At 30.4% G+C, this 25,067-nt stretch overlaps 1 protein-coding gene across 1 annotated transcript in view; it reads right to left on the bottom strand.

The window, feature by feature from the left end:
- Positions 1–553: 553 nt before the first annotated feature.
- LOC111637493 (LIM domain only protein 3-like) overlaps positions 554–25,067 on the bottom strand; it is a 40,769-nt gene continuing 16,255 nt past the window's right edge. Inside the window, exons 2-5 of the mRNA XM_023383003.1 lie at positions 24,556–24,710; positions 16,053–16,316; positions 3,602–3,727; positions 554–1,090 (exon numbers count right to left, since the gene is read on the bottom strand). Coding sequence (XP_023238771.1) covers positions 910–1,090; positions 3,602–3,727; positions 16,053–16,306 — 561 coding nt within the window. The 5' untranslated portion in view covers positions 16,307–16,316; positions 24,556–24,710 and the 3' untranslated portion in view covers positions 554–909. The remainder of the gene's footprint in view (positions 1,091–3,601; positions 3,728–16,052; positions 16,317–24,555; positions 24,711–25,067) is intronic.

Here is a 25,067-nt window from a genome sequence, read left to right as displayed (position 1 = left end):
GGCATTCATACTTTAAAACTCCTCATTGTGTATAATTGGTAGCAATGTGTAAGATATGGTTTAAAATCGATGCTGCTTAAATCTCCATTGAATAACATTGAAAAATTTGAAATTTTATAATTCAAATACTCCTCTTAAAGAATGGATCATTAAAGATCCTTAAAAAAAATTATATTTAAATTTCTCCATTAAAAAATATAAAATATTATCTGTCTTATAGACAATTTAAACCTTATTTTCTATATTAAAAAATGTAAAAATAAATAAGCAAATGTAACTAATACATTTATTTTTAAAAGAATTTTCAGATACAATGACTAGAAATGATTAATTAACACGCTTCTAATTAATTAATTTTACTATATTCAGGTATTTATAACCTTATTTTCTTCTAATTATAGATAATATTTAGTTGATAATAAAAAAAATTATTATATTTTATATATATTTATATATATATAATTTCAAATAATTCGATAATTTTATAAAAGAATGAATGATTGCATTTAATTTCGTTACTTTTCAACATNCCCACTAAAAATTAATAATAATAATAATAATATAATAATAATAATGACTAATTTAATAATCTAACATAAAATATACTGTATATATATATATTATTTACAGTATATTGTGTTACGTACAAGGCACAGCCTTGAAACACGTGACTAGAAAAAGGGGTACCGTATATAAATTTAAAAATAAGGAAATTAATTCTTCCCACTAAATTTCTAATAATTATAAAATAAAAACGTAAAATTGGATACTTTTTTCTTGTTTTCGAACCTCCTAACAAACGTTTTTAGTGGTCCGTAAAAATTGTTGGCAAAAATTGGATTGTTTGTTTTTTTTGTATTTTTTGAATTTTGACGACGTCACTGTCTAAGGGCGACGTCTCTGTTGACGTCATTTGCCTTCTATGACGGAATCGCCGCTTCCGTAACCGCTCGATGCGTCCTCCTGTCTCTCGGGATGTCTTCGGATGTTGTATGTATATGGCATGGTGGCAAAAAGCACTCTTTCGTCGTAATCGTACTGGCAGAGTATTTTGTTGTCGTGAAGATAAAAACGATCCCCCACGCAAAACCTGCGAGAGAAATTTGTCAAATTTTATACTTGAAAAAAAAATAAAAAAATAAAATATTTTTAACTCGCTGCTTCCTAAAAACAGTGAGTGAAATACAATAATAATTCGGTTATTTTACTAAATTAAAGGTTGAGAAGTGATTGGTTAAGTAAAGCCGCTTGAATTATTCAATCGGTGGATCGCGATCGACTCTATCGCGTATTCCCTAATGAAATTAGACTTTAAAAAATGGGTGTTAAAGTGGATAGCAAATTCCAAATTGGTGTTGTAAGTCCGATATGTGGAGTTAATATTCAAAAAATTCGATTTGTGACGTCATAAAATGGCCACCGTACAGTAAATTAGCATTAAATTAATGTCAATCTTATGATGTAAGCTCAATTTAATGCTAATTAACGCCTTAAATAGGTTCCGCGTGACGTATATTTCATTGGAAAGTCGAAGTTGAGTTTCGATTTTAAAAGAAAAACGGGTTCTAAATACTTTTATTTTGTGATTTTGAGGAAAATTTTCGAGCGGCGAGTTTAGTAAGAATTACTATTTATTCATTAATAACCGCGAATAACAGAAACAAAGGTAAAATGGCCACCAAATCGCATTAAATCCAATAGCTTCACTCTAACTTCATCAAGTGACGTCACGCCTGCATCCGTTAATTAACCCGATCCGATTGGTTACAGTTTATCGCCTCATTATCCGAAACAGATTAGTTTCATTTGTTACGTCTATCAGTTTAGGTTCGATTGTGATCTAGTCGAAAGCGCCCCCTTAGAAAAAGGAAGGAAAAGGGGAAAAAAGTTTAAATTAATTAAAAAAGAAAAGAATTTTTTTTTCTCAATTCTCATTGCCTAATTGACAATACAGACGCACAAATGTCAATAAAGGCGTCTAGTGGACAACCAAACGGGTCAATAAAAAGCCTATCTAACGTTTTAGTATATGAGTAGTCATCAGAACGCATGCTCTGTTTCACCAAATCTCTCTACTCGCCAGTGAATAGAAGACTTCATAGTCTGTAATCTGACGATAATTTGGGACCAGAATAGCCGATTGTAAGGCTATTCAGTGACAGTTGAGTAGCCACACAAAGGGACACGCAGTTGACATCCATTGATCGAATGCAGTAGCAGTCGATCCGTCAGTGCTTGCGAGTCTATCAGGATCTCCGTGCCTGATAGACAAGCCAATCAGGGATACTAGGACTAACCATTGATATCCGATGGTCGTTCACTCGGCTATGACAGGTACTTTATTTCCACTAGGAACCAACACCTTGCATTCGGGGTTTTTGAGTGCGAATGATGTCAAAATGGCCGCCCGATCATAGACAAATGACACACTCCAACTTTTTAAATATTATAAATCAGTTTTGGATTCAAATGCTATTTTTTTATATATATGTATTTTTTTCTTTTGGACCTCCTAAGAAAAATCGTACATCCTTTCATCGATCTTTCTCTTCTCTTTTCTTATTTTTATCTTCGCATTTTTTGATATATTGATGACGTTTACCGATATTTGATTATGTTGAAGTATAGTAACGTTTAACGTTTTAATTGCTCTTGTTTACGGTGTTTAATTTTTCAATTGTTAATGTGCAATTTTTATAAACAATTATTTCTGTTTTTCTTTCTTTTTATTTTGAAACTTTAAAGATTTGTCAAGGCGGCGGGCAATGTGCAGTCTTGTGATACAGATATTTTTATACGATTTGCCTCACAAAGTTTAATAATTGAAGAAAATTAGACCACACTCCCTATATAATATCCTTATTTGCTTCAATGCAGCGTGTAATAGCTTTAAATAACCATAATCTTACTTTAAAGTATTGAATACGCAATTTAAAAACAATCTGACAAAGTGTTGCCAACTCGTTAATAATACTTTCCTCGAATAATTTATTTTAAAAACCTTCTAAAATTGGCATCATTTGTAACAAATTTAAAAAATAAATAATTTTTAAAAGTGAAAATAAAAAAAAATAATTATTAAAACTAAAGAAATATATTCTTTTATTCTAATACAAATATAAATAATTTAATTAATTAAAGCTGAAAGCTGGCAACACTAAGATTGTTATTATTTTAGACTCGGATCGTTTTGAAAAATTATTAAAATAATTATAATTTTCTTAAATAAAATGTCTTAAAATACTTAAATTAATATTTATTTATAAAAATGTTACTCGAAAATCACTTCAATCTAAGTACATTTTTTTCAAAAATTCAAAATTTAAATAATTATAATTTGATTGGTTAATCAATCGAAGGTATTCCGCCATTTTATTTTTTGTCCAATTATTATATATTTAACTAAACTAAACATCTTAAATGATTAATTATTAATTCTAATTTATTATTAATCTAAAATAAATTATTAAATTAATTATATTCTTTCGAATAATAATAATTTAATCTAAAAATAGTGTATATATATATATATTTTTTTTACTGTAATTAATGAATAGAATTCAAGCCTGATGTATCTGTAAACAACTAGAAATAAATTTACCTGTGATTGCACTGCTGACAAGCGAAACATTCCAGGTGATAGACGTTACCTCGAGCCCTCATAACCATTTCGAAGGCTGGAATTGTTTTGTTACAGGCCGAACATAAACCTGTTGTGCCAAATAATCTGAAATTATAACAATAATTTTCAATTTTTTTTTTATTAAAATATATCTGACACTTTTTATACATTAAAAAATATATATATTATTTTATAATATAAATTCCCAAATTTCTAAATACATTATTTCCATCTATAAACTATTCATTAACATATACGTTGAACTGGGATTGAACCGAACCCAAGTCTTTCGAGTAAGATTATTATACACATCGCAAACCATACAAGAACCGAACCCACTCCCTATATTATTACATACAAAATTGCAAATTACTCAAAGGAAATGAGCTAAAATCAGAAAAGATTGGATTGGTGGTATAACACATGGGCCATATGCCTTGGTAGAATGCCTCTCGTGAGTACCTTCTATGGGAAATCGACCTATAATTGGGTGGTCAGCCCACTTGTGGAGGCGCGAACCCACGATCAAGTAGTGTTTTATTAGTTTTATTTACTCGGTCGCGGGTCTAAATCGGAGATTTTGTTGGCATGTGATTAGATCGGAATCCCGGTTCTTCAGTAGTTTTAATATAAAAACGACGTTTTAGTTTTAAAATTTAATTCATTTCCTTCTTTTCTCGTGTAAAAACCCAAATTTTATTGTCATAATTTAATATAAATTTTTGATATTTTCTTTTATTAGTGTTAAAAATTAAATTCATAAACTTGAAAATGAAAGGAGGAAAATATATATACATTAGTCTTGTGTAGGACCGAACCAATGCCAATGTTATTTTCGATAACATATTTAATATCAAGCGAGGACCGAACCATTGACTTTCGTAAACAATATATAACGGAACCAACTCCTTTCATCAACGGTATACAGCCGAACCTCTTAACAAAGACAATGACAAGAACATAAAAATGGCCGTTATTTAGAGGTTAATTTATTAAAACATAGTCGTCAATTTAAATCCAAATGAAAACCGAACTATCGCTGATTAACAATCATACATTTAATTCCAAGCAAGGTCCGAACCATCGCCTTTCGTTAACAACACATAATGGCAACCGACTCCATTCGATAATAGCAATTACCGGAAGGAGTGGGTTCGGTTCTCACGCGAACATCTCTTATTCTTTTATCAAAAGTAAACACATTTTAATGCATTAAAATCGAAAAATACTCGTACATTTATTGACAAATTTAACATTTGAAAATAATAATAATAATGTTACTTTGTAAGGATTTTAAAGATAATTAAATTTCGTGAGATCTAAAGAATCATTTTCTACTCTTATCCATAATAAGAGATGGATATTAATTATGTGGTACAATACAGTACATAGGAGGAGGATGGAACACTGTGGTACACTCTCCCTTCACAGAGTATGACCTATTTAGTGTTTATTAACCTTTCATCCTCCTCTTCTTTTCTTTAAAGTCTTTCAACTTCGGCTCCTTTTGTCTTGGAAAATAAAAGACAGGTGTACATCTTCCGCCTATTATTAGACCTATTTATATTGAAAAATTTGTCATTTTTTGCTTCAAAAAATGTCGCTTTAACCCGTTAAAAAGGTAAAAAAACGTTTGTAGAAATGCGTTCATCTGTAGAAAAAAAAGTCTCACCAGCAGGAAGGCCCCAAATAAATCTTTTTTTATGAGAGAATATTTCCTCCGAAGTCGAAACTGTACGTGAGGCCCCCTAATACAAATTCGCCTCGGCTCCACAAAGCTGTAACACGCTACTTTCTACAAATTATTTATGGTAAAACCTGCGTGAATGTGAATTGCACTGTTTTTCCGGTGTCCGTTTTGAACAGGTTTCTTTTAACGTAGAAAATCTCTCTCCGTTCCGAGAAATTTTCCACTTTTTAGGCGTGTTTCCGCTTTATCCGTGTTCCGTTTTGGACAGGTTTTACTGTATATTGTTAATTTCTCTTCTTTAATAGATGCAAGAACTTATTCTCACTTTTTATGAAGAAATTTTTCAGATTTATTTGAGTTTATGCTGGTTGATTTGAACATATTTGTATTACTTCCATTTAAAAATGGCTGGCGTTTTAATTTTCGACGTTTTAACGAGTTAAAACATTAAAATGTTCTTCTAAAATGTATTTAAGTTTGCTTTATAGCTATAAGAATTCATTTCTTAATTCGTGAGGGAGAAACGTTAAGTTTTCTTAATATATTCTACGTTTAAGTTCACAACCGGTGGTACGCGTACTCCAGTTAGCGCTACAAGTCTATAGACAGAAGGTTCACGGGGTGCTCGTGCCAAAACGGTTGAGAACCACTGTTCTAAGCTTTCAGATAATAAATTAATTATAAATTTTGGTTTATTTTTTTATTATTGTAAGATTTTAACGAGTTAAAAGATGGAGGAACACTTGTAAAAAAATTGCTGTATTCTCGATTACTTTAGCTTTATTTTTCAATTTATGGTGAGAAACGTCAGATTTTTAAGTTTATATTTAAGCTTTTTAAGGAATAAATTAATCGTTTCCTTGTTTTAAAACAGTTATTATTTTAATTTTTATGTTTTAATAAGTGAAAAAAGCTCGAGAAGTACCCTTAAAAACTGATTATATCCGCTTTATAATTACAAGAATTTACAATGTAGTTTATGAATATAAACGTAAAATTTTCAGAATATTTTCTAGGCTTTTCGAGGATAAATTAATTACAAATTTTTGTTTTAAATTTTTCATATTTTAACGAGTTAAAAGATGGAGGAAAACATTTGTAAAAAGTGTCTGTATCCTCAATTACTTTCGCTTTATAACTACAAAAATTTGTTTCTTAGTTTATGAATATAAACGTAAAATTTTCAGAATATTTTCTAGGCTTTTCGAGGATAAATTAATTACAAATTTTTGTTTAAAATTTTTCATATTTTAACGAGTTAAAAGATGGAAGAAACATTTGTAAAAAGTTTCTGTATCCTCAATTACTTTCGCTTTATAACTACAAAAATTTGTTTCTTAATTTATGGATATAAAAATTGAATATTCTGGGATTTCGAGGACTAAATTAAGGTAAAATTTTGTATTGTTTTGCACAAAAATGACTAAAAAAACAATACTAGAACTTAGCTAGAACAGCCTGAAGTTCTGCGCGTTATACACGGTTTACCACATTAGACTAGAGAATAAACTAGAAAACAAGCTCATATTAAGTGATTTATGTAGAAAAATTAAATATTTTCGGTGCTATTTATTTAAATAAACTTAAAATATATATTATAAACTAGATAATTTTACTACATAATTTATAATTTATTTTTATGTAACAAACTCAAAGTGAATTTCTTATCTCGCTTTTATAGATGATGTTCATCTTTATCAATTCGAAAAATCTTAATCTAAATCTTAAAATAAAGTATTAAAGGTTGAAGAAGGAAAAAAAATCAAGAAATTCGCAAAATTTCATCAGAATTTCATTATATAATCAAATAGAAAGCTGAGATCATTCGAGTCTAATTAGTTATAGACTATTCTTTCATAATTTCCACATCACTGCCATAGAAAATGATTGCAATTAGTAATTATAGGCATCATAGAGCATAAAAATAATTTCTCATCATTATTAATGATGATAAAATTTTAAGATTTAATTCATCTTTAGCTGTAGTATAATTATTTACTATAATTTAACTCAATCAGCAATTCTTCTTAATATCGATAATACACTATTCTCACCTCATTATCAATTTAATATTCTGTATAAATGTAAGTAAACTGACTTTTAGGGGAAATCAGTTAATTTCACGTCAGTGATGGTCTAGGGTTCTTTTGTATGTGGATAGTGGCGGCAGAGACAAAGATGACAAGTATTACAAAAACTGTTTATTTTAACATGAAATAAACTTACACTAGAAAAAAAAAATNAAAATAAAATAAATTTGTACAAAAGTCCCTTCTCTGACGCGCAAAGAACTCCTAAAAATATACACACCGTACTGTATTGTACATCGATTCGTTATTACGAGCTACGAATTAAAATATGTAATTAAAAAAAAGTTGTTTTAAATAAAATTTCCTTTATAAAAAAACCTTAATTTGTAAGATAAATACTAGAAAATTACTATAGGAACTTCCTAATAGCGACCACCTCTAAATGGCGGCCATTTTTTCAGGAACGTTGAATAAAAAATGCATACAAAATAACCTACAAACAACGGTTACTTTATTCTTTGTGTTCCCACCAGTGGCCGTTATTAAGAGGTTTTATTGTATATAATTTTCTACATTCAAGTCCTTATTTTTACTTGATTTTTACAGATAAAATCTAGAATTCTTTGATATAATTCAAGAAAATTTGGATGTATATATTTAAATCTATATGTTTTTATAATTTTTACGTACTTAAACAATATTTTTAACTTCTTATAATCAATTTTATAAGTCAATTTATTATTATAATAAAGGCAGAGATGACACACTTAATACTAATAATACTAAGAAATGCATCTCTTCTATTACTTTAATAAAAGAAAAAATTAAACATTTGAAGATTTTTACAGATTTTTCTACCTTTAAACTAAAAATTTATCCACTTTAAAAATAATTTATAACCATTCAAAATATCTCGCCAACGTAGAAGATCACACGAGAGAACACGAGAGAAGATCAAGATGACTTCTCCAACATCCGGATGCGAATACTAAAGAAAGGCTTTACACCATTAATAATTACAATCCTAGAAGCAAAAATAGAAGCGATATTCAAAGTATACTGCATAATTAAATAAAAAAAGAGGTGAAGAAGAAGAAGAGGGATGCGTAAAGGTTTACTTTACCAACTTCTCATCTCGTTTAACCAATGAGAATTGGAGTATTTGGCAACACGAATAAGCCCTCCTTAACGCTGTAAGGGTCTTTTCTCGAGCATTAAAGCCACCTTCAATCATATTCCATCAAGAAGTAGGGATTAGTTATATTAGTGAACCATTAAAAACACGAATTTTGAACATTTTACAAGGCAAAACTCTCCCCCCCCCCTTACACAGTCAATACGCGATAATCTCTTACAAATGAAAAATGAGTAAGAGCCATCTGCGGTTGACTTCTTCAGCTCATTACCATTCTAGGAAAATCTCTTAATCCGAGCATTAAGAAAAGACTAAAAACATTCATAAGATGCGTATATAAAAGGGGGGGAAAGGAACGAAGTATAGTCCTATATTAATCTACGTCTCCGTGTTTAGTTAGTAGCGTATGACCTGGTTTGATGGTTGGCTGACTCTCCAATTGCAGCACACTAGTGATGTACCATTAAGCCTATTAATTACAAAGCATTCATTAGAATTTTCAGAAGTGGTGAAGATTAGAGCGTAGTACGTTAATAGCGGTCTGACCACAGTGTCATTAGGCAAAGAGCCAGAGCTGGTAATGAAGGTTTTACATTCCTAGACTCATTATGACAGGCAGTCAGTGAAACGGGCAGTGCAGGGATTAAGTTGAATTGCGCTTCTTAACTGTAATGGGAAGTTGTTATCGGCTGACTTGTCAAATTGTCCTTTTTATAAGTGACATTTTTTGAACTATACTTTCTTAAAAATCCTTCCTTCTCCTCCTCTTCTTCTTCTTCCTCCACCATTTTTACGTTCAATTCCGAGGTAAAATAATCCGAAAACGGTTCATCTATCTGGATCAAATTTTATTTATTTATTTTGCTTTCATTTTCTGCTTGTTTTTAAGCCAGGGGAGTGCAAATTGTGCAAAAAATTCGAGTAAAAATAAACGGGTTTCATTTAATTTGCGCCTGCTCTTTCTTCCTGTTTTTTTAATCATTATTTACGCAATTTTCCTTCGTTCTTTATTATTATTTAAGCATTTTTTATTATTATTTACGAAATTTTACATTTTGTTTTACATTTTAATCACTTTTTATTCCCTTATTTTTACTATTTATCGTTGTTTTCCTACTTATTTACGTTCTTCTTCTCTCCACTTTTCCTAATTTTTACTGGAATTTTTAAAAGAAATCTTTAAAAATTTAAAATCTAGAATAAACATAAATCATTATAAAATATTCTTGATTTAAAATTCTATTATATTTTATTTTATTTTTAAAAATATATATATTTAAAGTAGCGAAGAAGCCAAACGTAGTGAAAAACCTTCCTATACAATATAAACAAAATTATAGCTCTTGATGTTGTTACTTTTATCGATCGTTTAAATAAAGTTTATTTTCTGAAATATTTAAAAATAATTTATGGATGGTTTTATGACAAGATTCCGTGATATTTTCTAAGAAAGATTATTAATATATAAATATAGTTTCTACATTAAAGAGCATCTTCCGAACCGATCTCTCCTAACATCCTACATTAAATGGAAGGGGAAAAATTATATTTTAATTTTAAAAAAATGCTTAAAAAATTATATAAATATCGTAAGAAATTATATAAGAATATCATTACAAATTGTTATTTATTACACAGATTTGCCCCGAAAGTAAATTTCGCATTCAGTTCGTCCGTTTGTCTGTTTGTAAGATTTCTCAAAAACTAGAAGAGATATCGTGTTAATATTTTGTATTCCTTTTGCACGTTCGTCTATCTGTCTACCTGTCTATCTACTTTTTCCATCTATACGTTCGTCCGTTTGTTTATCCGTCCGGAAAGTAGATAGAATCTCCGTTCGATAAAATCACGAAAATTTATTTATGTAAAGATTAAAAATTGCTTATAATTAATTTATACGTGAAAGGGAGTTTTAAAAAAAAAACGCTTTAAATTCGAATTATTTTATATAAATTTTGCTAGTGGAGAAGGAAAGAGGGAGAGGTTTCTTGTTGATGTATATATTTCACTCCACACTTGTCTGAATTAAATATTTTTTGGCCAATTTGATTTAATCAAGCGTCAAATGACTTGATTTATTTTCTTGATTCCTTTCAATTTATTCTTTCAAATTACCATTCGGCCATTTCAATTTCTTCCATTTAATCCGCTATTATAAAAAAGAAAGAAGAAGAAGGAGAGAGAGAGAGAGAAAATTCCCCCCCAAAAAAAGATATATATATTTTTTTACTTATTGCTCTGGGCTATTATTTAAATAGAAATTTTCGATACACAAAAAGAGCTAACTCATTTAGGAAAAACTTTACTTAAAAAAAAGAAAACTAAAGCCATTCTCCCTCACTTGACTTAATCAACCTTTTGCTTTCACACACACACACAAAAACGCATACAACAGACAGACAGACAAACGTAAATGGTGACCGCTATTCCGGTGATTATTTTTGAACAAATCAAAAACGATCCAACAGCTTTAACGTTTTCCCCCTTTCAATAAAGTAAAGTTATCAACCTACCACTTTTACTGCGAGTCATTCTCCCTTTACAACTGTGTGTGTGTATGTGTGTGTGTGCAATAACGGCCTCTACATACAAACACCATTACTTTACTACAGACGAATGCAAGTCAACTTACCACACTCGAACAAGATCACGTGTGCCGTGATTTTTGGTAGGAATTTACATGTTTGGCACGTTCGGCACCCCCAACAGAATGGTGTGATTTACAAGTGAAGCACGCATCTTTCTACTGCTGTAGCCAACACACTTATCTGATCAAGAGAATGGTCGACCATCACAGACGAATAAAACACACCAAAACCTTTCCAGCGTTTTCTTGGCGAATTTCAAATCAAGACGTATTAACCGTTATAGACCATTCTCTTATGGTACCCGTTAGAGAGGGGTGAAACCTTAACGATCAGCGATCTTTCACTTGCTTCTTATCGTCCACTAATGTGCACCGCATGATTCTCAGGCTACTGACTTCTCTCGTGTAATAGCGTCCATGCACGATACTTGATCCTTTCTCTCCCCCTCTTTACGACAAGCCGACAGACGAGAGAGATGGTTGCTGGGATTTCTTTCCCTCGTACTTCAAAAAAAAAAAAAAAGTATGGTCGCTGAATTTCCAAAAAGGATCGTCATGCTATATTTATAACTACCTAGAAAAATATCTTTCCCTTATAAGAATCCATTAGGTATATATTTGATACTTTACTCTCCCTTGCTTCTGTGTAGAATTAAGTTTATTATGTTGTAAACTTTGTAAATTATGTTTTTATTCGTTAAAGTATCTACCATAATACACAAATTATCGAATTGTAAAGCCGCATATGACTTAGTTGCTGTGTTGATGTACTACAGTACTGTACCATTCCACACTTAAAGTTTGCTTGATAAATTCAAATTAAAACATAATTTTTTAATAAATTTTTAAAAGTTATATTATTTAACGTCTTTTATAACGCTTTATAAAGAATTTTCCTTTATGTATATATTGAAGTTATCTTCCTACGCGCATCTTCATCTCATTCATTCTGTATTTATTGATGGGAGAAGGATTTTGTTACCCATTTTGAAGCTTAATAACTCCTATACCTTATGTCGAAAATTTCTGAAATTTTGCAGGAAGGTTCGCTTATTAGAGGAGTTTATGCCACTAAATTTTAGTAGTTAAAGGTCGAGGGGTCGGGGAGATAGAGGAGGTCAAGTGTCATATCTCGAGTGAGTCGGAATTAGTGAATTTACTCGTAATTACCATTTACAATTTTTTATAAACCAGTCTCTAACCCTCAAAATTAACTTTTCTTTTGCCATTTTATAATAATTAATAATATTTTTAAAAATTTTAAACAAATCACATAACAGATGGCGCCTTACGCAATTTTAACTGTTGCGGGAAAAGTTATGCAACTCGTTGTTGATTTTTTTAACATATTTTTAATGTTTTTTTTTTTTTAAATATATCTCAATTAAAAGAACCGAATCAAAATTCTAATAAAAATTCATATAGTAACTCTCTTGGATTAATACATTAAGTTACAAAATTAATTTTTCTTTTATTAGATTGAACATGTTCAACAATTAACTGATCTAATTAATATAGAAATATATATTTAGATATATTAACTCTACTTTATTAATATTGTATCCATTATAATTCGAATCGTTCAAGCTTGTAATTGCCTCGTAAAGGTGAGCTCTTGGTAGAATTTTAATCGAATTTTGATTTATTTTTACACCCTTTTTTTGTGAATTTCTGTATTATAATTATAAATTAACTAATGTTAATTATATTTAAAGTCATTTTAAATGTAAATTAAACAGTTTTTTTTTTGGATTTAGATGGGTCTATTTGTGTTTTAATGCTAAATATATAAAGGATATGGTTCGGTTCCTATTTATAAGTGAAAATAATTTTCCTAATTGATTTTACTACTTTCCAGGCTGTTATATATAAGAATGACCCTCAAAACTTTACATTTTTGGACTCGGGGGACCTTGAAATGTCGAGAAATACAAAAACTTTGGGAGTTTTTTTTGTGTTTATGGATAGGGGCAGGATTTTGTCACCCACTTTAAAGCTTTTCCAGAGCGAAAATTTCTGAAATTTTGCAGGGAGGTTTGTATATTAGGAGGGTTGATACTACTAAATTTTGGTGGTTAAAAGACCAGAGGTTGAGGAGATAGAGGAGAGTTACGTGTCATATTTTGAATGGGGTATATTTTTAAACAGTTATAAAGAACGTGGGTTCGATCTCTATACTAAACATATCGAAGGATGTGCTGCTGTTATCAAATACTACTTAACGATATATTTACTTAAAGAACGTGGGTTCGGTCCTCATTCGACTCAGCATGAATTCCACTAAAGTTTCACGAAAAATATATAACATTAATCAAAATCTTGATAAAGTTACAGTAAGTTAGTAGAGAGGATAACTACATAAGACATGGGTTCAGCTTATTTCTGATCGTCATGATAATTTCCTTTCTTAGACGCCTTTAAAAATTAGAGTCAATATTTAAATAATTACTGATTTTAGGGTGACATTTAAGGTGAATATTCCTCAAATATTCAAATGAGTATAAGCATAAAGCTTAGATAAAAGAGGGTGTATATTGGCCGTGGGTTCAGTCCTAACAAATTCGCTTTTGCTTTGATAACTAGAAGGTCGGTTCCTGTGATTGATGACGAATAGGAAATGACATTGTCGTCTTTCTTGTACTTCTAAATAGGGCCTTATATACTACATTAACTCAAAGGTTGTCGTGGGTTCAGTCCTGACAAATTCCATACACTTATATATCTGCTGTAGCTACTTTAAGTGAAGACTGGTTTATAAATTAGATAATACTGCGTGTTAATCACAGATTATTGCACAAATATCTTAAAAATTAATATAAAAAACAACTTTATAAGTTAATTTAAATAATATCGAAGACAGAGTAACTTTTTTTAAGAAGTATTTTCTTATATTTAATGCGATTCAAACACCATTAAGCAAACTAAATGACTTTCTCATAATGGTTGACATTCGTATGCTTGCAACAATTACATTAATCGAGTTTAAGAACCTAAGAATCTTAAGGTTTCTAAACTCAATTAATCTTTGACTTGAATTAATCTTCAAGTTATTCCTATTAAAATTATCAAAATATTTTAATGGAGATTTTAAGTAAATTGTTTTGAAATACTTTCGATGCTTTCTTATCGAAAAGTTTACGGACAAAAAAAAAGTATGTTTAAAAAACCATATTTTATCGTATCTTCTCCCACAAAACATCAAGTTAAAGGTGCTTTTCCTTCCTAAAAAAACGAGTCAACGTTACTTCTTCTCCCCAAAAATAACAAGTTAAAGATGCTTCTACCAAAAGAGCAAGTTAAAAGTGCTTCTCCCCCAAAAATAACCGAGTTAAAGATATTTCTCCCTTAAAAAAACGCCAAGTAAAGGATGCTTCTCCCCAAAGAAGATCAAGTTAAAGATGCTTCTCCCCAAACAGAACCAATTTAAAGGTGCTTCTCCTTTTAAAAAACGCTAAGGATGCTTCTCCCCAAAAAAAGACCAAGTTAAAGGTGCTTTTCCCTTAAAAAACACCAAGTTAAAGGCGATTCTCTCCCAAAAAAAAGACGAATTTTAAGATCCTTTCCCTAAAAGAACCAAGTTAAAGGCGCTTCTTTTCACCAAAAACTAGTTGAAGTTGTTTCACCTCCCCAAAAATAAGTTAAAAGATGCTTCCCCAAAAAGTTAGAGGTGTTTCTCTCCCCCCCCCAAAAAACGAGTTAAAAGTGCATTTAACATAAAGAGAATACTTCACAAGGGTGTAGAGAAGTGGAAAATTTGTTAAGCATAGTGTTGAAAGCCATTAAAAACACCAGAGTTTAGTAATTAGTATAAAATAAATCTTTAAACGCTTCATTAAAACGTCGCGATATTACCCTAAACAATATGGGTTCTGTTTATTGATTAGGTTAATGTTTACGCATATCAAAATGCATTTATATAAAAGAGCAATTGCTTTAATGTTTAACACGCTTCATTTATGGGGTGCTTATCCCGCACGTTAATACCATAACTTTGCTTGCATGTGTTGAAGTTATAGGGTCTACGTTGTATATGATCGACTTAGTTACTGCTTCACATATTGAGATTTAAGTCTATATTTAAGTTTTATATATATTTGTATATTGTAATTCGAGGTGAGTCCAGTAACATTAAAGTAACAGTAAAGGAAAGAATGAAATTAATACATTAAAAAAAAAATACTTACTTTCTGCTTAGATTGGGCTGATTTTTAATGTTTTATACATCAAAAATTATGAATTTTAATATTTTATTTAGTAAAAAGTATAAATTTTAGTGTTTTATACAGTAAAAAGTGTAAATTTTAATGAGTATTATAACGTTTCCCAACTTTTTTACAATTAGGGAAACTTTAACATTATTTTAAATAGGCAAGAGTAGATCGCGGACTACTGATTGGAAATTTTTCTTACTATTTAAAAATTAGAATTATTAAAACAAAATTTATTTATTATAAAATTTAGGATTTTGAATTAAATTTAAGCATTTATAAACCTACTCAGAACAATTTTACGTGTAAAACTTTAAAGAAAAGACCACTTTATAAGAATTTATTAACAAAATAAGCTTCATCATGCACTCTATGACTTAGAAATTTATAAGATTCACCACGAAACTACAGATTCATCATACATTATTATTACTCTTAACGTAATATACTAATGCATACATGACAATACGAAATTCCTCCTAACTCCTAACAAAATTTCCCAATAGAATATATAATTATTTACTCATTAATGAGTTATATACCTCATTATCCTAATGATCTAAACCTATAACAGTTACCAAAAATCATTTTCTTAGATCCATTGACCAACTGCTTATAGCATTAAACAATTGATTATAAGAGGCCTTCCATTCATTATAATTCGCACAAGTAACGAAACTATAAAACTATAGTCTATATATATATATATAGGCCTATATTTAATGGAGAATTTATTTAATTTAAAAGATTTGTAAATAAAATCAGAAGAATTTTTCTCACCTGAGGTAATCTCTCTTGCAAAGAATGAGATTAGCCTTAGTGAATAGAGTGGAACCCACTTCTCCCAGTCTACAGTCGCAGCAGGCACACTTGAGGCAATCTTCGTGCCATAATTGGTCTAATGCTTTCAATAGATACCTTTCACGTATTGGTTTCTGACAGCCAGAACATTCGGGTCCTGCGTGGTTCCTGTTAGTATCGGGTTTACTCGTTGCTATCGAAATGGTTGATCTGCAATGGCTTTCTGTTGCCATTTTAAATGGACTGGAAAAAAATTCAAAACACGTTATTATCTGACTCTACCCTTCTCCTATTCCTCCCCAATTCTGGGAGGAAATAAATAAAATTTAAAGAATTATTGATAAACCGGTGAAAAATTCCGCGAGAATCTTGTATTTAGTAACATTTCGCGTAAGGGGGTGTTGTCGTTTAAATATTAATGTTTTCTTCTGTTAATTTAGGCCTAATTATCGGACTAACTTCACTTCAATTCTATAATTTCTGGTATTAACGTATAGTTTCTGGTACTAACTTAAGTTTAATGTATAGTTTTTGGTGCTAACTTGTGTATAATTCCATACTTTGTGGTACAAACTTGTGTATAATCCCATACTTTGTGGTACTAACTTGTGTATAATTCCATACTTTGTGGTACTAACTTGTGTTTAATTCTACACTTTGTGGTACTAACTTGTGTTTAATTCTACACTTTGTGGTACTAACTTGTGTTTAATTCTGTAGATTGTGGTACTAACTTAAGTTTAATATACAATTTCTGGTACTAACATGAGTATAATTCTATAATTTCTAGTCTAAACTTCAGTTCTATAATTTTTGTTAACCTATAATTTAAGTTTATAAATCTATAGTTTATGATACTAATTAAAATATAATTGTTTACATTAAAGTTTATGCATTGTATTTAAGAGTTTAATTTAATTATAATTATTTATTTTTTGTTAACAAATTAAGTTTAAATTAAGTTCAATAAAAAGAATTTAACTTATGTACCAGCTTAATTTAGTTCTAGAGCGCTGACTTTCATTCAAGATCTATATGAAAAACTATGCAAAAGAGTTTATGTAAATTAATGCCAAGTTAATAATTTATAAATTATAATTTTCTGACATAATTTTTATTAACTTGGCATTAATTTAATTCGCTTCTTAGTTACTCTCCACCATAAAAGTCGAAGATGTAACGAGAGAGAAAGATGGAAAATTAGCAAATATAGCGTAAAAATAAGGCAATTAAATTGAATTTTTCTTTCTTTATTATTATTATTTTTTAAGGATAAACATACAAAATAACAACTTTTATTAATTTAAAATGTATTTTGTGTTTTCTTTCTTACGCAAACAACGTTGCTCTCACTCAAAGGAGAAATAAGTTAAAGATACATCAAGTCAAATCTACTAATAAATAATTACTCATTTTCTTCACTCCTCAATAACAAATCTTAAAATATTGAGCAAAAAAAAAACAAAAGAAAAGTGCACGTTTACCAAACAGAAATTTAAAGTTTTATATCCTTTATCCTAAGGCACACTTAAACAAAAGAAAAAAAACGTAAAACATAGATAATTAGCTTGAGTTTCTTCACTCCTCAAGAATATGATAGAGGACCCCTAAGGCATATAAAATTGATAAAGATTATTCTATCCTAGAAGAATTTTAAAAGATATAATTATGGAAGAAAAATGCAAATTTAATATAAGAAAAGCTTGTAAAATTCTTTAAAAAAAAAACAGGGGATCTAGTAGATAAGTAGAATCTTCTCCCTCTCTTCTTCTTCTCCTCCTTCTTACCCCCATTCCACAAGAACAAAGCTTAAGATACGGGGTACAAAACCACAATCTTTATCTATCCACCCCTGGCAGAGTTAGAAGATAGTGGAAGAAGGTAGAGGCGCCAGACACAACATGACACGTATGTAAGTCGTGTGACGACTTGCGTAAAAATCTGTCACGGGCCAAGATACCAGACAACTGTAAGATTTTACATATCAAACTGGCTGATACATTACAGAATAGGGGTAACAAGCAAATCGAATTTTCACAGAAACCCATTTTTTCCACCACCTTTCAATTATGATGACTGCCCCGTCGACTGTCATTCCTACCAAAATAAAAAAAGAAGAAAAGAATAAAAAAAAAATAGGGAAAAAAGGAGAGGAGGAGGAAGAGGAGGAGGAGGAGGAGGTTAGTACGATAAGGCTCATGCATTATGCCTTCTGGATAGAAAGAATAGGCAGGCTTAAGTGTGTGGTAGTTTTTGGAAGGTGATGGATTGTTTGCGGTGAGGAATTTGAGAAGACATCACAAAAGCTTCCATATCGAAGTGTCTCCTTTCCAAAAACGTCTCCTCATAAAATTTCTATGAAGCTTTGAAATAATGGCGGAACCGCGATGATCGTTGCCTCTCACATGGAAGAAGATAAAGTCACAGTTTCCGTTTGTCTGATAAAACGACCATTCATCTTTCCCCAGGTGGCACCGCCAACAATCCTGGATTTTTCTTGCTTCAAATTGATAGTTCTGCTATGAATTTCATTAGGGGTAATGTGAACGTTGAACGAGTAAAACGATATAAATGGCCGATTTATCGGAATTGTGCGCTTGATGTCATCTTTCCGGTTGTTTGGCAAATGGATGCTGCTGAGTTGGAGTTTTAAGTCCGAGGAACAGTCTAAGTTAATTGATGATGATTTCGATTCCTGATTATATGTCTTATTTATTAATTTTTTTTTTACATTTCTTCTTATCTAGAATACCTTCTATTTTAGATTTTATACGATTTTAAGACAGGAATAGAGTAGATTGTGGCAAAACTCTTCGTGTTATAAACTTATTTTTCTAAAGTTTTTCTGATTATAAATTTTGTCTGATTGTTTCCAACTTTCTTCTTTATCTAGAAAACCTTCTATTTTACTTATTTTTAAGCATTTATTTGTGATTTTAATACAGAAATTCCAGTTAAATTAGGATATAAACTCTACCTTTTGATCAAATTTGTTAACGTCTAGAGTTTTAATGTAAACAACTTTACGAATTATTCTACAAAATAACATATTTTCAGTCATTTTATAAGTTATTCTTGATTTTCCTTTCGTTATTTCATCTTTTATTTACAATTAATCCTCCATTTTGAGAGCACAACTTGATTAAATTTGCTTATTTCTATACATTTAATTTTTACATCTTCGGAAAATTATTGTAGAAAAGACCTTTCTTTAATCAGTTTTATATCCTATATTCCATTTAACTTTGAATTTAAACACTAGAAGAGGCTTAATCCTAGAGAATTTCCAACTTTAAACGTTACAAATATACAGATTTTTATTTAAATTTTAAGCATTTTTCTAGATAAAACGGAATTTCTAGAAGGTGGATGAGGTAGATAAATGATTTTTGCGTATCTTCTCATCATCTCAACCTTCTCCTTGATCAATTTACTATTTAAAATATGGCGAAAATTAACTTATGATAGGTAAATCCTGCATAGAAATGTGAACGGAAACAGGAAAAGGCCGTCACTGGTGTTTGATAGGTGATAAAGGGAGGTAGAAACAGGAAAGAAAAGGTCAAACAAACACGGAATAAGAGAAAAAATAACGCATAATTATGAATACATTAAAGAAATAATGAAGTGTAGAGAAGGTGTAGAGAAGGGCGAGAACACGCGGATGAGATTGACGTTCAGAGCAGTGACAGAGACAAAACAGGATGGATAAGAGAAGAGCAGATAGAAGAGATGAACAGGATAGGAAGATAGAAGAGAACAGACAGACACACACACACACTCACTCACACATACGATAAGGTAAAACAGCGTAGTCACGGATAATAGGGAGTATCGGGAGATAGTCAAAAATTGATCACAATAAAAATGAGGAAAATCAGCTATCGTTATGGAGAAATTTAATTAAACGGAATTTTCAAACCGAATTCACATTTAAAATCAACAGTTTGACAAGCAAACAAAAATGTAATTTTCACGGAAAGAATCTTTTAATTACGTTTTAATCAAGCAAACGACACGTTTTCATTAATGGGAGGGAGGAGGGAGGAGGGAAGAGAGAAGGGGAAGGAGAGGAATTCTTAAAATATCGAAAAATCTAGGAACCGTTCGGGGACGAAATGTATAATAGTGATTGGTTATTTTGAAGAATTCTTTGTAAAATTCAACTTATTCAATTCCGAAGCAATTATTTGTTATGAAGAGTGGGATAAGTTCGGATGACACAATGATTTATATCCAATCTAAATGTAATGACTATCATACCCAGGAGAACAGACGCATTTGACTATCTTCTTTTCACTTGTTTCAACTTCCTCTAATAAATTGTCTTTTCTTGGCCAATTGTAATAATTCAACAAGGCTGTTGCGTGTGTCTGCACTTCCATTTTTACCATTTTTTTTTTTCTTCTTCCAATTTTTGAACTTTTTTTCCCGTTCTAACCTGAGGAAAACTGAGGAGGATGGGCATCCGGAGATGCGGAGAACCCTCCAAGACTAGGATTTAACACCAAGAGCGTCGCTAATTTAGAAGTTTTCAAACTGGATGCGGCCTTTACAGTTTAACTAGAAATCGGTATTTGGAAGGCGTAATGTTTAGTAATGGCCTATTTCTTCAGAAATATTAAGGAAAATATAAATAAAAATTAAGTTTTTATTCGTTTTCTTATGAGGAACAACGTTAAGATGATTTGCAAGAAGAGAGAACTTCGATATAACTTCGTTCTGGAGATTTACATGGGAAAATATGTAAATATTTTAAAATTTTAATTGTCGATTTAAAAAATGTAGACGTTTCCATGCGTATTTTCGATTTTTCTACGTTTTTAATTTATGGAAATCCATAGAAATCGGTTATTAAAGAAGCGAGAAGAGATGTTGACACACGCTAATTATGCAAAAAAAATTAGTTTTTTTCACGTTAAAAAAATTATTAGAAACTGTAAATATAACATATAATAAGTTAGAATTCATTATGGAAGAGATTGATACACGGATAAACGATGTTGGCAGGATAATAATCCAGAAAAGATAAGTAAGATCACATGATACAAGATGAGGAACAAGACAGATAGATGCGGAGGATTCTAAGATAAATGGAAACATTCTGCAACGTAGAAAAGAATTAACAAGATATACGTTTACTTAAACGATGGAATTTATATAGAATTAAGATATTTTATGCAGAAATATAATCGCGAACAGTTCCTAAAATCATATATTTAGAATCGTATAAGGATATGTTTGAGTCAAAATAGTGATTACTTAATGCCATAACGCCGTGTTGGGGCTTTAAGGAGTGCATCAATTGACAATGTGGCCCCAGTAGAAGCATCATACATCTGCATTAGAAGGCCGGTAACAAATTGACTGGTTGAATCCTTCTCAGCAAGATAAAACACTAGGATTTAGTCCGAAAGACAGAACAAGATGAATTGTTGGATAGGAAAATGTCCGAATTTTATCGTCCCTTTGTAAACCCGCTTACATATCTACCATGAACTTTACTTAATATTCTTGTTTTTCTCTGAAATCGCTTGAATTTCGCCTATATTTTTACCATTAAAATATAATCGAAGTCTCTCTAAAATCCATTAATCAATAGAAAAATTCAATACGTAAAGTAGGATTTCATGAAATTCTTCACAAAAATTATACATATGAAGGGTTAAACCAATGAGGAAATCTTCAGAAAGCTCTCAGGCCAGCTCAGAAAGATTTCAATTAGTATAAATATGTAAATAAAACTCATTAAAAATTAAAATATATATATTTATATACACGTAGTCCTTAGTTAATTATATATTTATTACTAATTTCGCAGCACATAACTCATAAAACTCTAAGAGAGATGATAAAATTAACGAATTTAATGATAAATTTGTTGGATTAATTTACGATTTTTGAATTTAAAATTGAAGTTTCTTACTTTTTTTTTTTTTACTAAAATATAACAGATTTTTTTTGCTAAGGAATTATGTAGAGGAGCGAAAACTTTATTAATTTGCTCGTAAAAGTAACCCTACTTTCATATGCAAATTACGGAAGAAATGGACAAGATCCAATCCAAATTCTTCTTTCTTGGCGTTGTAAGATGTTATAATTATCATTTTTTCAATTAAAAATAATATTTTCGACAAGCAGAATCGAGATTTTCAGGAAGAATTCTTATCTGCTTCTTTCATCCCTGGCTGAAAAAGTTTTTAATCTAATGAAAAACGAACAGTTCCTCAAGATCCTTTACGATCTTTTATCGTTAGAAAAAAACCTCCAACTACTTAGTTTCATTTAGCAACTTCATAATATTTCTATAATTCTCCAACCTTTTAAGACATAACGAGCCTACGCCTTTGGAAAAAAAGAAAAAGAAAACAATGTATAAAACGATATTAACGAACGACCCTCGACTTGATTACAGTTAACGATCATGTTTGTAAGTGGCCCACATGGCATTGTGCCATAACTTTCAATAAACTTCTATGAAACTAGTGTGTAACCAGGTGACCAAAATCGGTCATTTGATCCCGATAAGACGATCAAATTACGTAACTAAAGCAATGGAAGCAGCAAACAGCAGCAGCAGAAGCAGCAGCAGCAGAACAGCGCGCGTGATTCATCAAGGAAGAAAGAAAGAAAGAAAGCTTTAGCTTCGTTCACCCAAAAATTCCTCCCTTTTTTTTGTATATATATCTATATATATATTATTATTAAACTATTGGCTCGATCTTTTATATGATGGATTTCAGTTTTGACTGAGATTTTAATTATAAAGTGTCGCAGAGGATGACAGCACCAGCGGCAAGCTATGATGGATTGGGTGACTCTATTGTCCACAGATTAGCAACACACCATTTCACCTTTTCCAAGATGCCGGAGTGATGAAAGAATCACAGGGCCGATAGCGAAAGCTAGAGATGAGAGAAGTAGGTAAGGCCTAGTTAACCCTAAATAACTTACTCTATATCGCTTCTCTTCTATTGTGTGAAGAATGGAGGAAAGGAGACGAGCCAAAGGAGGAGGTGGAAGAGGAGGAAGAGGAGGAGGAGGTAAAGGAGGAGGAAAGTAAAATAAAATAAAATAAAATAAAAAAAATATATATATATAAAAAAAAATATCGAAAAGTGAAAACTTAAATCGATTTTTCTCACTTTATGTTCTATTGTTAAACACGGTGTTTTAATATACGGCTATTTAAATGATCGTTTTTTGGCCGCTTTAAAATCGCTTCTCCGCTTTAAAAATTGGTTATATTAAGAGAAAATCAAGTAAAAATACATCAAAGAAGTGTTTTGATGCTAATTTTCGATCGAATATTGAATTAATGATGCGCTAAGTGCGTTAGTACCTCGTACTAACGCACTTTGTGCTATTGATTCCAGTATTTTTATGGGTATACCAGCGCAAGTAACTGTAAAAAAATTAATAAAAATTAGTAATAATTTTACTAATTTATACACATTACTTCCTAGAATAATTTTAAAGTGTTATTAGTAAGCAGAATTATTTATATAGGGCCTAAATCATTTATATGAGCACGAAACGTAAATATCCCGCAAAGGGACCGTAAATATAAGTTTTTAGGTTTATAGAATTTATGTAAATTTAAGAAAATAATAATTATAAAGTAAATTATTAAAAACTTTTGCATTTTTATATAAATTTAGATAATGAGATTTGACAAGGGTAAGGTATTATATTATTTTAAAAATAAGTTTATTTTGCGAAATAAATTATATAAAATATTGTTATTATTTATGCAATTTTAAAAAGAGATTAATTTATAAATTTTAAAAGAATATACAAAAGAATTTTAATCGTTTATTACGGGCTATATGCCCTGGTTAATTTATTATCACAATTAGTAACGAAATTAATCAATAGATGGCGCAATGAGAATAAAAATAATCACCCACCGAAAAAATCTAATAAATTAAATATATAACGGTTACAACACGCGTCTAATACATTAAAATCAAAATAAAAATCCGATAAGCAATATAAAAATGCCTTTACGAGAATTTAATTAACAACCGTCCATTTTTAAAAGTCTAAAATATTAAGGCTTCATAATTAGCCGCGTATAGAAAAATTGCTAAGGATTCCATCAGCCCGTTAAGTCTGACAGAAAGAGCGAATGATAGCCCACTACAAGCAGGTGACGTGTCAAGTAAAGGTCACGACCCTGTCAAAAACATTCCCTCGACTTTTACATCGTCTGTCAACCTGTCCCGGAGCGACAGCAGCAGCGAGACCCCCTAATTTTGGACATGTCAGACAACAGGAATTTATCCTCTCTTGTTTTTTTTCCCTTCCTCATCTCTCTACTTATCAATTTAAATAGCCTATAAAGTAGGGGACCTTCTAGTTATTAATTGCAACTCTCTCAAAATATCGGTAAATGCTTTAGTTAAATACAAAATACCCTACTGTACTTTTTTAATTACATTGTTATAGTAAAATATTGTAAGTATATTAGAAGCCTTACCTTTTGTGTGGCTCCCCGTATCATTTGCTGTTTGGATAGAGACAGCAGTCTTGCACCGTCAAGCACGCTGTACCGAATGCTGTACAGACTTCAGTTTTTGTTCTGCTCGTTGGCGATGATTCGTTGAATTTTGATAGTTTGCGCCTGCGTGTTATCTGTTCCATGTTTGCGAAAAGTTTTGTTATAGTAAGGGTAACGTTTTCTTCCACAATATTATCATTGCTTAAATTCTTTTAATCTTTTCTTTAATATTTAATTATTTTAAAATATTTTTTATAAAATATTTCAAGGTATAACTTATTTATTATTTTTCATTTACGTATATTTAAATCGATTATAAAATTTATTTTTAAAATTAATTTTGTTTTTAAAATTTAGTTTATCTCTTTATTTATCCAGGTGGCACTCTTACGATATCGGCTGACATATTATTATTTATTCTGTTAATTTTTTAAAAATTTTTATATTTTAAAAATAAATAATTAATGTATTAATTATTAAATATTATTTAT

This window comes from Centruroides sculpturatus, unplaced genomic scaffold (genome assembly GCF_000671375.1).
Source record: "Centruroides sculpturatus isolate CEXI.00-Female unplaced genomic scaffold, Cexi_2.0 scaffold53, whole genome shotgun sequence".
Classification (NCBI taxonomy): Eukaryota; Metazoa; Arthropoda; class Arachnida; order Scorpiones; family Buthidae; genus Centruroides; species Centruroides sculpturatus.
The sequence above is the reverse complement of the archived record's forward strand: the minus strand, read 5'-3'. Positions and strand labels throughout refer to the sequence as shown.